At 53.3% G+C, this 11,385-nt stretch overlaps 2 protein-coding genes across 2 annotated transcripts; one reads left to right on the plus strand and one right to left on the minus strand.

The window, feature by feature from the left end:
* The first annotated feature begins 1,765 nt into the window (after positions 1–1,765).
* GUCA2B (guanylate cyclase activator 2B) lies at positions 1,766–3,777 on the plus strand. The gene is made up of 3 exons (XM_040974044.1): positions 1,766–1,852; positions 2,688–2,862; positions 3,716–3,777. The coding sequence occupies exons 1-3, from the start codon at positions 1,766–1,768 to the stop codon at positions 3,775–3,777; spliced, it is 324 nt and encodes a 107-aa protein (XP_040829978.1).
* A 5,926-nt stretch (positions 3,778–9,703) lies between these two features.
* GUCA2A (guanylate cyclase activator 2A) lies at positions 9,704–11,164 on the minus strand. Its single transcript, XM_040974453.1, has 3 exons — positions 11,090–11,164; positions 10,122–10,332; positions 9,704–9,768 (listed from the first exon to the last, which is right to left on the minus strand). The coding sequence occupies exons 1-3, from the start codon at positions 11,162–11,164 to the stop codon at positions 9,704–9,706; spliced, it is 351 nt and encodes a 116-aa protein (XP_040830387.1).
* Positions 11,165–11,385: the final 221 nt, after the last annotated feature.

The raw sequence follows: 11,385 nt of genomic DNA on the forward strand, positions 1-11,385 counted from the left end.
GAATGAACCAACATATCCTCTCTCTTTTTCTTTCTAACCCTGCAATTCAAATAAATAAAATAAATCTTTAAGAAAAACAACCGAGCCTGTGAAGACTTGAGAGCTGTCGTCTGAGGATCATGTTCATCTTGGAGGCGAGAAAGCAAAGCAGAAGCAGGTGAATTTCTTCATCCTCTGAGCAGTAAAGACTGAAGTCTGCGTTCCAAACAAGGCATAGCAGAGTCCAAAGGCCACTCACACCCTCTGTGCATCTCAGTCCAAGATAAGCAAGAGGAAGATGAGCCGTTCAACAGGTGGAATCATCTGCAATAAACCCAGGTAGGATTGGGCATGGCAGGGGAGGAGTAGGGGGGGGCACCAGTCACAGTGACAACTTCAGCGCTAAGATGGACTGTGAGAATGTCCATTCCACACTATGGATGGGATGTCCATCATATGCCAGCCTGTGCCTGGCAGAGCTGAGCCCTGGAGCCAGCACTGCTTAGGGCTGCCTGAGCTAGCAGTAGTGACATCATCCTAAGACACAGCATCCTTTTCTCTGGCCCAAACTTCAGCCAGAGGTGATGGGTAGTGCACGAGCAAGAAGGCAACTGTGAGGTTGTGGGGCATGCTGCAGATATGCGGGAGCTCCATGGGTTGCCCCCCCTTCCCACAGCAGCCTGATGCTGGGAGCTCTCTTCTGCCCCTTGGAGGGAAGGGGGAACAAAGGTTTGAAGCTCACATGATATCTGCAGGATCACTCAGCAGCTACAGAGCCAGGATTAGCACCCAAGCCAATCTTGTCTTAGGCCTGAAGCTTGTTCCTGCAGTCCAAGTTAAATTGTTGGCTTCTGAAAGGAACAGACAAGTCAGAGAGGTCATTGCTACCCCTGAGGCACCTGTCGTGGGCAGGAGATGGCAGATAGAGGCCAGTGGGAGGAGCAGGCAGCTGCCCAGAAGAATGGCCAGCATTTGTATCACAGTTGCCACTTAGATGCTAGCTTTCCATATGCACACAGGTTTGGGTCCCAGATACTCCACTTCCAATCCAGCTTCCTACTAATGCACCTGGGAAAGCAGCAGAATATGGGGGAAGTGCTTGGGCCTGTACCATCCATGTGGGAGATCTGGATGGAATTCTAGACACCTGGTTTTGACCTGATCCAGCCTTGGTTATTGCGGCTCTTTGGGGAGTGAACCAGCAGAAGCAAGATCTCCCCCTCTCTGTGTCAACCCTGCCTTTCAAATAAAAACGTATTTTAAAAGGAAAAGACTGGTCCTTAAACAGACCCAAGGAGAGGGCAGTTGGTGTAGTGAGGGCTGGAGAGGGCTGACATCAGGCCTGCGTATACCCACCCTGCCCTGGAGCTAGCCGGTGTACCAGCGTGCTTCACCAAGACAAAGAGCCAGGGTTGACTTGGGCCCAGACCCCCAGCTGGCCTTCCTGCTTTGCCACCAACTAAGTCTGTGACCAGGGGCGGGGCACTTCCTCTTGAACTTCACCTGCCCTGTACCCTGAGGGAAGCAGATGGAAAGAGATGTGGAGCTGGGGCCTGGCACAGGGCTCTGCATGCACCATGCCCCACATGCTCCGGGCTCCTCATCACCCCAACCTCCCTCCTGGGAACGAGCTCTGGGTTTGTCAGACACACAGCCTGCTGTCAACCCCACCCAGCCAGCCAGTTAATGAGTGACCAGGGCCCTCAGGCCTGGCCTATAAGGAGTCGCTCACCAGGGAAGCAGGTGGGAGCGAGGTGGACAGCAGTGGCAACACAGAGGCCACGAGATGGGCAGCGGGAGCATGGGGCTTCTCTCTGGGGTGGCTCTGCTGCTGCTGCTGCTGCCACTGAACACACAGTCTGTCTACATCCACGTGAGTCCCCCCGCCTACCTGCCCTTTGCCCCAAGTCCCAGGGCTCTGCCCCACACTCGGTCAAGGCCTCAGGGACCAAGACAGCTGGTGGGTGGGGCAGCTGGAAGTGAATGGCAGCGGTGGTGGTGAAAATAAAGACATGCTGCTGTGTCTTCCACAAGGCTCTCCTCCAAGGTCGGGGTCAGAGAGGAAGATAAGCAGGGGTGGCCAGGCCCAGGGCATGACAGGTGCCAATGCCCCAGGAGAGGAGGGGAATTGTCCCTGTTTTTATCCATGGTAGCAAGGTCTGTTTGCAAGATGGTAGGATGCTATGGGCCTGTGGTCCCCAGAGTGTCCCCCTGACTCTGGGCAGGGTCTCCAGAATTCCCTTGCAGCCCTGGCCATGCAGTCTGGCCAGCTGTAGTCACCATCACTCAGTCAGGTTGGTTCATGGCACAGCATCTGGTAAGTGGGTGAGTGCATCGTGGTGTCTGACCCCAATAACGGGTATCAGATGAGGGGACCAAGGCTCCTAGAAACAAGGGACAGCAACCAGGCAGGGGCAGAGCTGCGATGTGACCAGAGTTCACCTGTCTCTAACACGCATGCCTCAAGCAAATGGTAGCCTTGTGATAGCCATGGCCCCTGTGCCCAACAGTCTGTGGCTTGGCACGGTGTGATGGACATGGAGTGGCAGGTGATCAGGGAGCCCTGTTCATGGGGGTCTGGACTTCCCAGGAGCACAGGAAGAATCTTGAGGACTGTCAGAGCCACAGAAGCCCCAGAGCCTGTGGCAGCACCTACCCAGCCCAGGGTTTGCTGAGTCCCACTCCCCTCATCCCCACCCTGCCTCTAGTACAAGGGCTTCAAGGTGCAGCTGGAATCCGTGAAGAAGCTGATTAACCTGGAAGATGACCAGGTGACCAATGACAGGAACTTCCCGCCCCCCGTGTGCCGCCACCCAGCGCTGCCCCTCGATCTTCAGCCTGTCTGTACCTCACAGGAAGCGGTCAGCATCTTCAGCAGCTTAAGTAAGCAGCTCCTCTCTCCCCTCCGGGAGGACTCCCTTGCCTTGGTCACCTCCCCACACACCCAGCTCCTCCACACTCCGTAGCAGCCAGGAGCCAGGATGAGGGGCCTCAGAAAATCCAATTCCTGGCCTCCCAGGACTTGGCCAGGTTGGAGCTCAGCAAGGCAGGCACACCTGTTAATCTCAGGAAGTCTGGAGGGGAAATGCTCCCATCCAACCGAAGGACGGCCTCCTGGGGGAGGTGACAGCTAAACCGAAAGCCTAAATCTGGTTTTTCTTTGCTTTGCTTTGCTTTTTTTTTTGCTTTTTTTTTTTTTTAAGACATAGAGAACAAGAGATGTCCCATCCATTGGTTTACTCCCCAAGTGCCTGCAACTGCCAGGGCTGGGCCAGCGGAAGCTGGGAACCCGGACTCTGGCCAGCAGGGGTGTAGTGAGCTGAGCCATCACCAGTGCCTCCAGCTTTGCACTTCCAGAAAGCTGGAGTCTGGTCCCCAAGCTGAGTGCAGGTGCTCTGAGGTAGAAAACAGGTGTCTGTATTGCTAGGGCTGACAGCCTTCTCCAGTGAAACCCAGTTCTGATGAGTCAGGGACAGGAACATGTGACAGCTGGCATTGGCGTGGTCCTTGTCACCTCAGGCCCTGCACACAGCAGCTGTGTTCGGCAGGAGCTACCCAAACAGCAGGTCAGAAAACAGCCCAGGGAGGGGTAGGACCCAGCCCAGCTCCCTCTCAATGACACGTGACTCCAGGCCACCAGCGGAGCAACTCCCGGTCCTCCCCATCCCCCGGCTCTCTGTGGGAGCAACAGCCCACACAGGTGCAGGCTCAGCTGACCACCTTCTCCCATGCCCAGGGTCCATTGCCACGGACAACTGTGAGCTGTGCGTGAACGTCGCCTGCACCGGCTGCTTCTGACATGGCCTGAGTGCCCCGAACTTACCCTGGACCCCTGGACTGTCCATCCTCTGCCTTGGCAGCACTCAGCCCCGTCCCCTGTCACACTCTCCTGGCCCCTAAGGGCCAGCATTGTCTTCCCAGGGCCCAAGGTGCAGGAAGGCAGCCTTGCTTCTGAATAAAGGTTTTATGCAGCCCACAGTCAGTGCCTTGGTTCCTTTGTCCCCGGTATCTTTGGGAGGGAAGGGAGAGCAGGCTGAGAAGATGAGTCAGGTGGGACATATCCGAGGTCCCCCAGCACCCGAAGAGCTAATTTCCTTAAAAGTCCCCTTTGGTGCAGGGAAGCCACGGTTCTGGATGGGGGTGAGTCTCCAAGACCCACCTGCCTGTCCCCAGGCTGAGCTCCTGGCATCCCCAGCTTCAACAGCAAGGACTTCTGCACTCCTGACCCAGGAGTAGGTGGCACAGGGGAATAATCTCCCAGCACCCCCTCCGCCACTGCCTCTGGCTTCCTGGCTTCCCGGAGGTCCCACTCTGCTGTCCACCCCACCCTCACCTCCCTGTGCATGAGCTGCCCAGCCCCGGCTGTGAGCCTCTCACCCCACTGCCTCCTCACAGCCCCCCAACCCACCCCAGGATGTCGCAACAGCACTGCCCCAGGGTGTGTCCCCATGGAAAGCATACTAAGCCCCACAGTGAACACTTGGCATGTGGAGGCTCACGTGATCGTGGCATGAGGCAGATCGTGCCGTTCCCACCAGCACCGTGTGGCTCAGGAGAGGCAGGTGTAGTGAGGACAGTGCCAGCCGTGAGGGGTGGGGGAGGGTGGTTACACGGGTCAGGTCAGGATCTTGACTGTCCCAGTACCAGCACCGAAAGGCCTGAGAGCCTGGTGGAGCCTTCTCTGCCCTCCCACTCCATACCCCTCCTTGCTTCCACCACCCACCACCCAACCCCAGGCCCTCGGAACCGCTTTTCTACTTTGCGCTTTTGTGAGATTGTTTCAGATTTCACATCTAAGTGAGGTTATAGATTTTTGGTCTTTCTGTGCCCAATGTATCTTATTTGCTATATAATGTCCTCCAGGTCCATCCATCCACGTGGTTACAAAATATATTTATAAGGTTGAACAATATTTTACCATGTTCAAAGCACTTTAAACATTTCAAGGAAAATTGAGCTAAAAGATTTTGATTCAAAAAGGTTTTGAGATATAGGCAGTTTTATCATCATAGATGTTTTCCATGAACTATATGAAGAACCTCCCAAAGGCATGAGCTTAACAGGGTTTTTTTTTTGCACCAAAATAAGCTTATTTGCCATGAAAGTTTACAAGTACTTTCATTTTTACCACATTTCCGTATCCATTTATATCTGTTGATGGACACTTCAGTCGTTTCCATATCTTCCTCCCTTTTAACGAATTAATTTACTTGACAGGCAAAGCTATAGGGCCAGGGAAGGGGTGGAGAGAGATCTTCCACCTGTTGGTTTACTCCTCAGTGGCTGCAACAGCCAGAGCCAGGCGCCTACAACTCCATCTGGGTCCCCCAACATGGCTACAGAGACCCAAGTACTTGGGCCAACTTCACTGCTTTCCCAGGTGCATTAGCAGGGACCAGAAGTGGACCATTAGCTGGACCAGAAGTGGAGCAGCCAGAACTCAAATTGGTGTGGCGTGTGGCCGCTTAGCCTCTGCTCCACAAGGCCAGCCCCTCCACATCTTGTAGGTGTGAGGTGACAGCAGACCTCTGATACACATTTTGCTAATGATTAGTGAGCTACCTGTTGGCCATTCATGGATCTTCTTTTGAGAAGCACTTGTTCAAAGACCTTGGTGTATTTCTAAATTGGACTGCTTGCTTTCTTCCTGCTGCTTTGTTTGGATGCCTCACATACTTCGGGTATTTATCAGAGATGTCCGGATCACAAGTATCTTTTCCCTTTCTGTTGGTTGATTGTCTCTTCACTCTGGTGTGAGTCCCCTGACTGCAAACCCACTGTCTAGCTGTGGTTTTACTGCCCAGTCTTTTGGGGTTGTTCCCAAGAAATCTTGACCAAGATTAAAGTCAAGAAACATCTCGGCATCCAGTTTAAGTTAATTATTATCTAAGGAGTGAGAGAACTGTCTGATGCCTTCTTCTGCTTGTGGCAATCTGGCTGTGTCATAGAGTGTGGATTTATTTCTGGGCTCTCCCTTCTGCCCCATTGGCTTCTACGTCTGTTTTTGTGCTGTGCCATGCTGTTTTGATGTCCATACCTTTGCAGCAGATTTTGATATCAGTAGCATGGTGACTTTAACTTTGTTCTTTTTGTTCAAGATAATTTTGGCAATCCAGCTGATCTTGGCAAATGTTTTGTCATTCTGTTTGAATTTTAGAATTGATTCTATTTTTTATCTCTGTGAAAAGTGTAATTGGAATTTTGATCAGAATTGCATCATATCTGTAAACCACTTTAGGTAATATGAACAGTTTAATACTACGAATTCTTCTAATGCATGGACATAGGCTATCTTTCCTTTTATCTATTTAGGGTTTTGTTTTTTTGTATTGAAAATCACATCCTGCTCAAACTTCTTCCTTTCTAAATCATATATTTTTCATGACTTTCCTTTGTCTGATTGCCAATGGTAAGGAATTCTAGCACTAAATGAATTAAAAGTAGAGAGAGCAGGCATTGTTGTAGCTTTCCTGACCTTAAAGGGAAAAGCTTCAAATTAGTCTTCTTAGTCAAACTGAAGACCCATACATTTTATCTTTTTAAAAACTGAATCTCTGGGCTGATGTTGTGGCATGTGAGTGAAGCAGTGCCCACAGTACCATCATCCCATATGGGCACTGCTTCATGTCCCACTTGCTCCACTTCCCATCCAGCTTCCTTCGAATGCACCTGGGAGTAGCGCGTATGCCCCTGACATCCACGTGAGACGCTCTTGGCTCCTGGCTTCCGCCTGGCCCCCTGCTGGCCATGGCAGCCCTCTGGAAGTCAACCAGTGCAGGGAAGACCTCTTTTTTCTCTCTCTCACTATTGTCTCTCTCTCCCTCTCTCTAACTCTTCCTTTCAAATAAACAAATGCATTTTTTTTAAAAAACGAATTTTTCGTTTCAGTGGTCTTTCCTCTGTTTGTCCAATCTCATTTATTTTTTCCCAGATCTCTATTATTTCCTCCTCTCTAGTAATTTGAGCTAACTTTATTCTTCTTTTTCTACTTCCTTGAAGTGCAGGTTGTTCGAGATTTTTTTTTTTATTACGTGTTTATTGCTGTGACCTTCCTTCTTTGAACTGCTTTTGTTGCCGCCCATAAATTTTGGTACGCTGCTTCCATTTTTTCCCCCTTAAGATACAGTTCAATTTTCCCTTCCAATTTCTTCTTTAAGCCACAGCTATTCAGGGCTTTAAGAGCTTTAAGAACTCAAGTATCTCCCAATGTTATAACATTTAATATTCATTCAGCCCTATTATTTCTTACATATAAAACTCTTACATTGTTATGGGACACCATCATGTCCACGCAGGGTACAGGGCAACTTGTTCACATCATCAATTCACTTTTCCTCTGCTTCCCATTTTGGGGCTGTTTCTCCTGGTTCTCTGTGTGGCATAGGATTCATTCCTGTGAGCAGCACTCACCCCATTCCACGTGCAGCATGAGAACCTATGACTTGTCACTGTCTCTCTTTGATCCGTTACCAAAACGCCCTCTACTCCTGCTCCCCTTAACCTTCCCCACTCTGTCAATCTCTATCCAAAGCTCATGGCAACTTCTTTTTTCACTTCCATATATGAGTCACAATGTGCAGCGTTTCTGAATCTTCCTGGGTTCGGCTTCCTTTACCTAACACAAGAGTCTCCATCCATTTTGCTCCACTGTCAGGATTCCATTCTTTGTGAAGACTGAATGATATTCCATGTGTCTCTGCTAATGGACTGCTGGCTTGATTCCACACCTCGCCTACTGTGGACGGTGCTGCAGGGAACATGGGCCTGCAGGTGTCCCTCTGACAGGCTGACTCTGGCTCCTTCAGATCCACACCAAAGGTGGAGGGGGGGTCATGTAGGGATACTTGATACTTGTCATCCCATAGTAAGGGAAAGGAGAGAGCAGGCTAAGGAAGCCCCACAGGTGAAACAGGCTGAGCCAGGGGCCATTCCCAGAGAGCCTGGCTCATGTCTGAGCACAAACGGATCACACATCACCCCTGCCCTGGGAGGCAGGATACAAGATCAGGTCTCAAAGAAGAACCCACAGCTTGGGGACAGCTCAGCCAGGCTCAGCCCCAGCCCTGGCTGCCACCTACCCAAGCCCTGCCCCTGTGCCAGCCTGTGTGCCCATGCTCTGCTCTTGTGCCTGACTATGTTCCCACACCATCCCATCCCCATGCCTATCCGTATGCCCACATCCTACTCCTGTGCCTGAGTGCATGTCTGCACCATCCCATCCTTATGGCTGCCTGTGTGTCCATGCCATCGCATCCCCATGGTTGCCTAAATGCACACACCCTATCCCCACGGCTGCCTGTGTGCCCATGCCCCACACTCATGCCTTTTTGTGTGCCCACACCATCCCATCCCCATGGCTGCCTGTGTGCCTACACCATCCCACCCCATGTCTGAATGCATGCCCATGCCATCCTTCTGTATATCTCTCTCTGCTGGCTCTTATACTGGTTCTGAAAAGGCATCCATCCCAGTGTACATTCCGAGGACCAAGGGCAAGCATCCCCTCCCCAATCCACGAACCTTGACTTCTGCCCAGGAATCTGTCTGAATCATCCTATGGCCACTGTTCCCACTCCCATGGACCAGGAAGGAGCCTGGCTGCCTGTTCATTCTTCATCCCCTCTGGCTTTGCTCCCTGCCTCATTCCCTACCTCCTGCCTGACCCAGTCTCAGCCTGACCCCAGTTCCTTCTTGGCTTGTTGTGACCACTGATCGAATTCCCCTTGTGGCTGCATCAGCCCTGAATGGGGTCAGGTCAGGGTTCCATCCACTATGTCACCCAGCCTGGGAGGCAGGGACTATCAGTGGTCTGGGTCTACAGAGGTGGAGCTGGGATACAGAGCAGAAGAGTGACTTTCCTCATACCAGGCAGATGGTAGAGGGCCTGGGGCTGGATGCCAGGGCTGGCACTGTGTGGCCCTAGCCCCTGGATCCCCCCTGCCTTGGGTTGTATCCACCTGCATCGAGGCCCTCACCCCATCTGGGTGCAGGGAGACTCCCCAGGCACAGATGCCGGCAGTGCTGAACTGAGCAAGGACCAAGGCAGCACCAAGGACCGAGAGGGGGGCTGTCAGAAGAGGCCATGGAGCAAAGCCCTGGGCACCTGAACCTGAGTTCACCTGGCACTGTGGGAAGAGGCGAAAGCGGTGAGGAGAGTGGGTTCCACAGAGGGGCGGCCTGGAAGTGCCCAGCAAGAGGCAGAGCCCAGGGAGCACCTGGGCACTCTCAGAAGGCGCTACCTGCTGATCCCCAGCTGGGCAAGTATCCATGGTAAGTGGTGGCTGGCTGACCAGCTTCTGGCTGTGGTGACGCCAGGGTGACAAGAAAGAAAAAGAGAGCTGCCATCTTTCCCCCCTTCGGGAGTCCCCCTCCACCCCTGGGGGTGGTGGCAGCCCCAGGGGGCAGGGACAGTGGGGTCCTCTCATTTAGCTCACTGAGCTCACTGCTGTCTGCTCAGCAGAGAGCGTGCTACCTAAAGCCAATGAAGGCCACACGACAACTGAAGGAAGGAAACGGAGGCAAGACAACAGGTACTCTGGAATCTGGTTTATTAGCTCAGAGTTGAACGTGGATCTCAGTCAGCTCTGATGTTACCCACCTCACCCCCATAAGCTGGGCCGGGGAGAATTGAAATCCTGCGGCTGAAAGCGTCACATGGTAGGCCTCTCTGGCCGAGAAGAACTTGCCTGGGGGGTCAGGAAGGAAGGCAGTGGGCAACAGCACCTTAGCATCCGGTACAGGCAGCGTAGGCACAGATCTCACACGTGCCCACATCCTCAGCGATGGCCTCTGGACAGGAAAGATGGGGCCTGGTGAGGACAACTTCTCTTCCTCCAAGCCTCCCAGAGCCACTGTTGGGAACCCCCACTGCCAGCCCCCTGGAATCCCAGGAGCCTGGGCCAACTGCCCAAGCCAGAGCACATGGACTCCTCAAGCTGACCAGTCAGAGCAGAGCCTGTCAGGAGGCGATGCTGCTCAGGTCCCACCCTTGCTGTCTAGGATATTCCTTAAATCTCATCCAACTCACAAGTGTAGAAGAAAAGAGCTTTGTGGACCAGCCAATCAGGGCTGAACCCCGCCTCCGAACCCGCCAATCAGAGCACACCTCTTCCACCAGCCCCATCAGAGAAGAGGCTGCTCACCTAGCCGCTGGAGAATCTGGTCCGCGTTGGGCTCCTTGCAGACAGGTTTGAGTTCTTCTGGAAAGTTCGGATTTCTACAGACCTTGGAAACTGTAGATTCACGAAGCCGGGGTGCGAGCTTCTGGAGCGGGTTCACAAGCCGGGCCTGTGGGACCGGCGGCAGGTCTTTGAGCTTCTTCACGGCCTCCAGAGGAAAGGACAGCTGTCCATCCTGGAAGTCACAGCACAGAGCATGAGGCTAGCCTACTGCCCTGGTCCCCAGCTTGGCCATGACAGCCCTCCGGGGCACAGGGCACAGGAACCGGGCGTCCCTCCCACAGGCTGCTGGGGTTCTGCATCCTCTGGGAGGCCAGGGATGCAGGGTGGCACCCACGTGCTTGTGTTCAAAACGGCCCAGCTGCATCCGGCTATGCTCAGCAGAGCTCCCCACTGCCTGAAAGCATAGCCCGCTGCTCCCGAGGCCCCAGCTCCAGCCTGCAACCCAGATGTTGCCTGTGAAGCAATAAAAGGCTTCCAGGGTCCATGGACAGTGCAGGGTGCTAGCCTGGCCTGTCACTGGCATTGCACCAGCAGGCACACCTCTAAGGTCCTTGTGGTTCCTGGAACCCAGAGAGATACTCTGGTGCAGCAAAGGTGGGAGGAGCAAGGCCTGGATCCCCACCCAGCTCCTCTGCAGGCTATGTGCCTGGGGACTGCTCCCAACAGTCCTCAGCCTCGATTTTCCTCCTCTGTTAAATGGTGCTAATGACTCCAGTCTCGCTGGGGGTCTTGGAGAGGTATAGTGAACCAGGAGCTGGCACCCAGCAGGTACTGCTGGCTTTTCTCTAATGATTCTCTTCCTGAATTCTTCCAAGATGGAAGTGTGGCAGGCCAGAGAGGGGGCTCCCTGAGGAAGGCCAAGCCTCAGACACACCCCCCACTTCCTTGCACTCCCTTGAAGCTGTGTCAGAGAGCCCACGGGGTCTTACCTGCACGGTGACCCCCTCTGCCAGAGCAACCCAGGATCCCAGGAGGCACAGCCCGCAGAGCAGGAAGAAATTCATGGCAGCAGGTGCCTGAAGGAGAATGGCTAGCTAGCCTTGGCTGCCAGAAGGTGGGCCTTTTAAAGAGGGCAAGGTTACTGAGTAACCTGGAGCCTTTGTCAGCATCTCATCTGTTCACCTATCAGGCCCCTGAATCAGATAAGGCTCAAGACAGCCTCTGGAGAAAAGAAATCAGCCCCGAGCCTGGGATGGCCCAGCCCTTCCCTGGGCATCAGGCTGGG

This window comes from Ochotona curzoniae, unplaced genomic scaffold, assembly GCF_017591425.1.
Source record: "Ochotona curzoniae isolate NIBS_2020 unplaced genomic scaffold, NIBS_Ocur_1.0 contig_2404, whole genome shotgun sequence".
Classification (NCBI taxonomy): domain Eukaryota; kingdom Metazoa; phylum Chordata; class Mammalia; order Lagomorpha; family Ochotonidae; genus Ochotona; species Ochotona curzoniae.

What these genes read in the sequence shown, in the direction of transcription:
- GUCA2A (XM_040974453.1), bottom strand. Translation starts at nt 11,164, where the DNA reads ATGAATTTCTTCCTGCTCTGCGGGCTGTGCCTCCTGGGATCCTGGGTT. An exon ending in CAGAGGGGGTCACCGTGCAG is followed by an intron (nt 10,333 to 11,089) that starts GTAAGACCCCGT and finishes TGTGACTTCCAG; the next exon opens with GATGGACAGCTGTCCTTTCC. An exon ending in CCAGATTCTCCAGCGGCTAG is followed by an intron (nt 9,769 to 10,121) that starts GTGAGCAGCCTC and finishes TTTCCTGTCCAG; the next exon opens with AGGCCATCGCTGAGGATGTG.
- GUCA2B (XM_040974044.1), top strand. Translation starts at nt 1,766, where the DNA reads ATGGGCAGCGGGAGCATGGGGCTTCTCTCTGGGGTGGCTCTGCTGCTG. An exon ending in CACAGTCTGTCTACATCCAC is followed by an intron (nt 1,853 to 2,687) that starts GTGAGTCCCCCC and finishes CCCTGCCTCTAG; the next exon opens with TACAAGGGCTTCAAGGTGCA. An exon ending in CAGCATCTTCAGCAGCTTAA is followed by an intron (nt 2,863 to 3,715) that starts GTAAGCAGCTCC and finishes TCCCATGCCCAG; the next exon opens with GGTCCATTGCCACGGACAAC.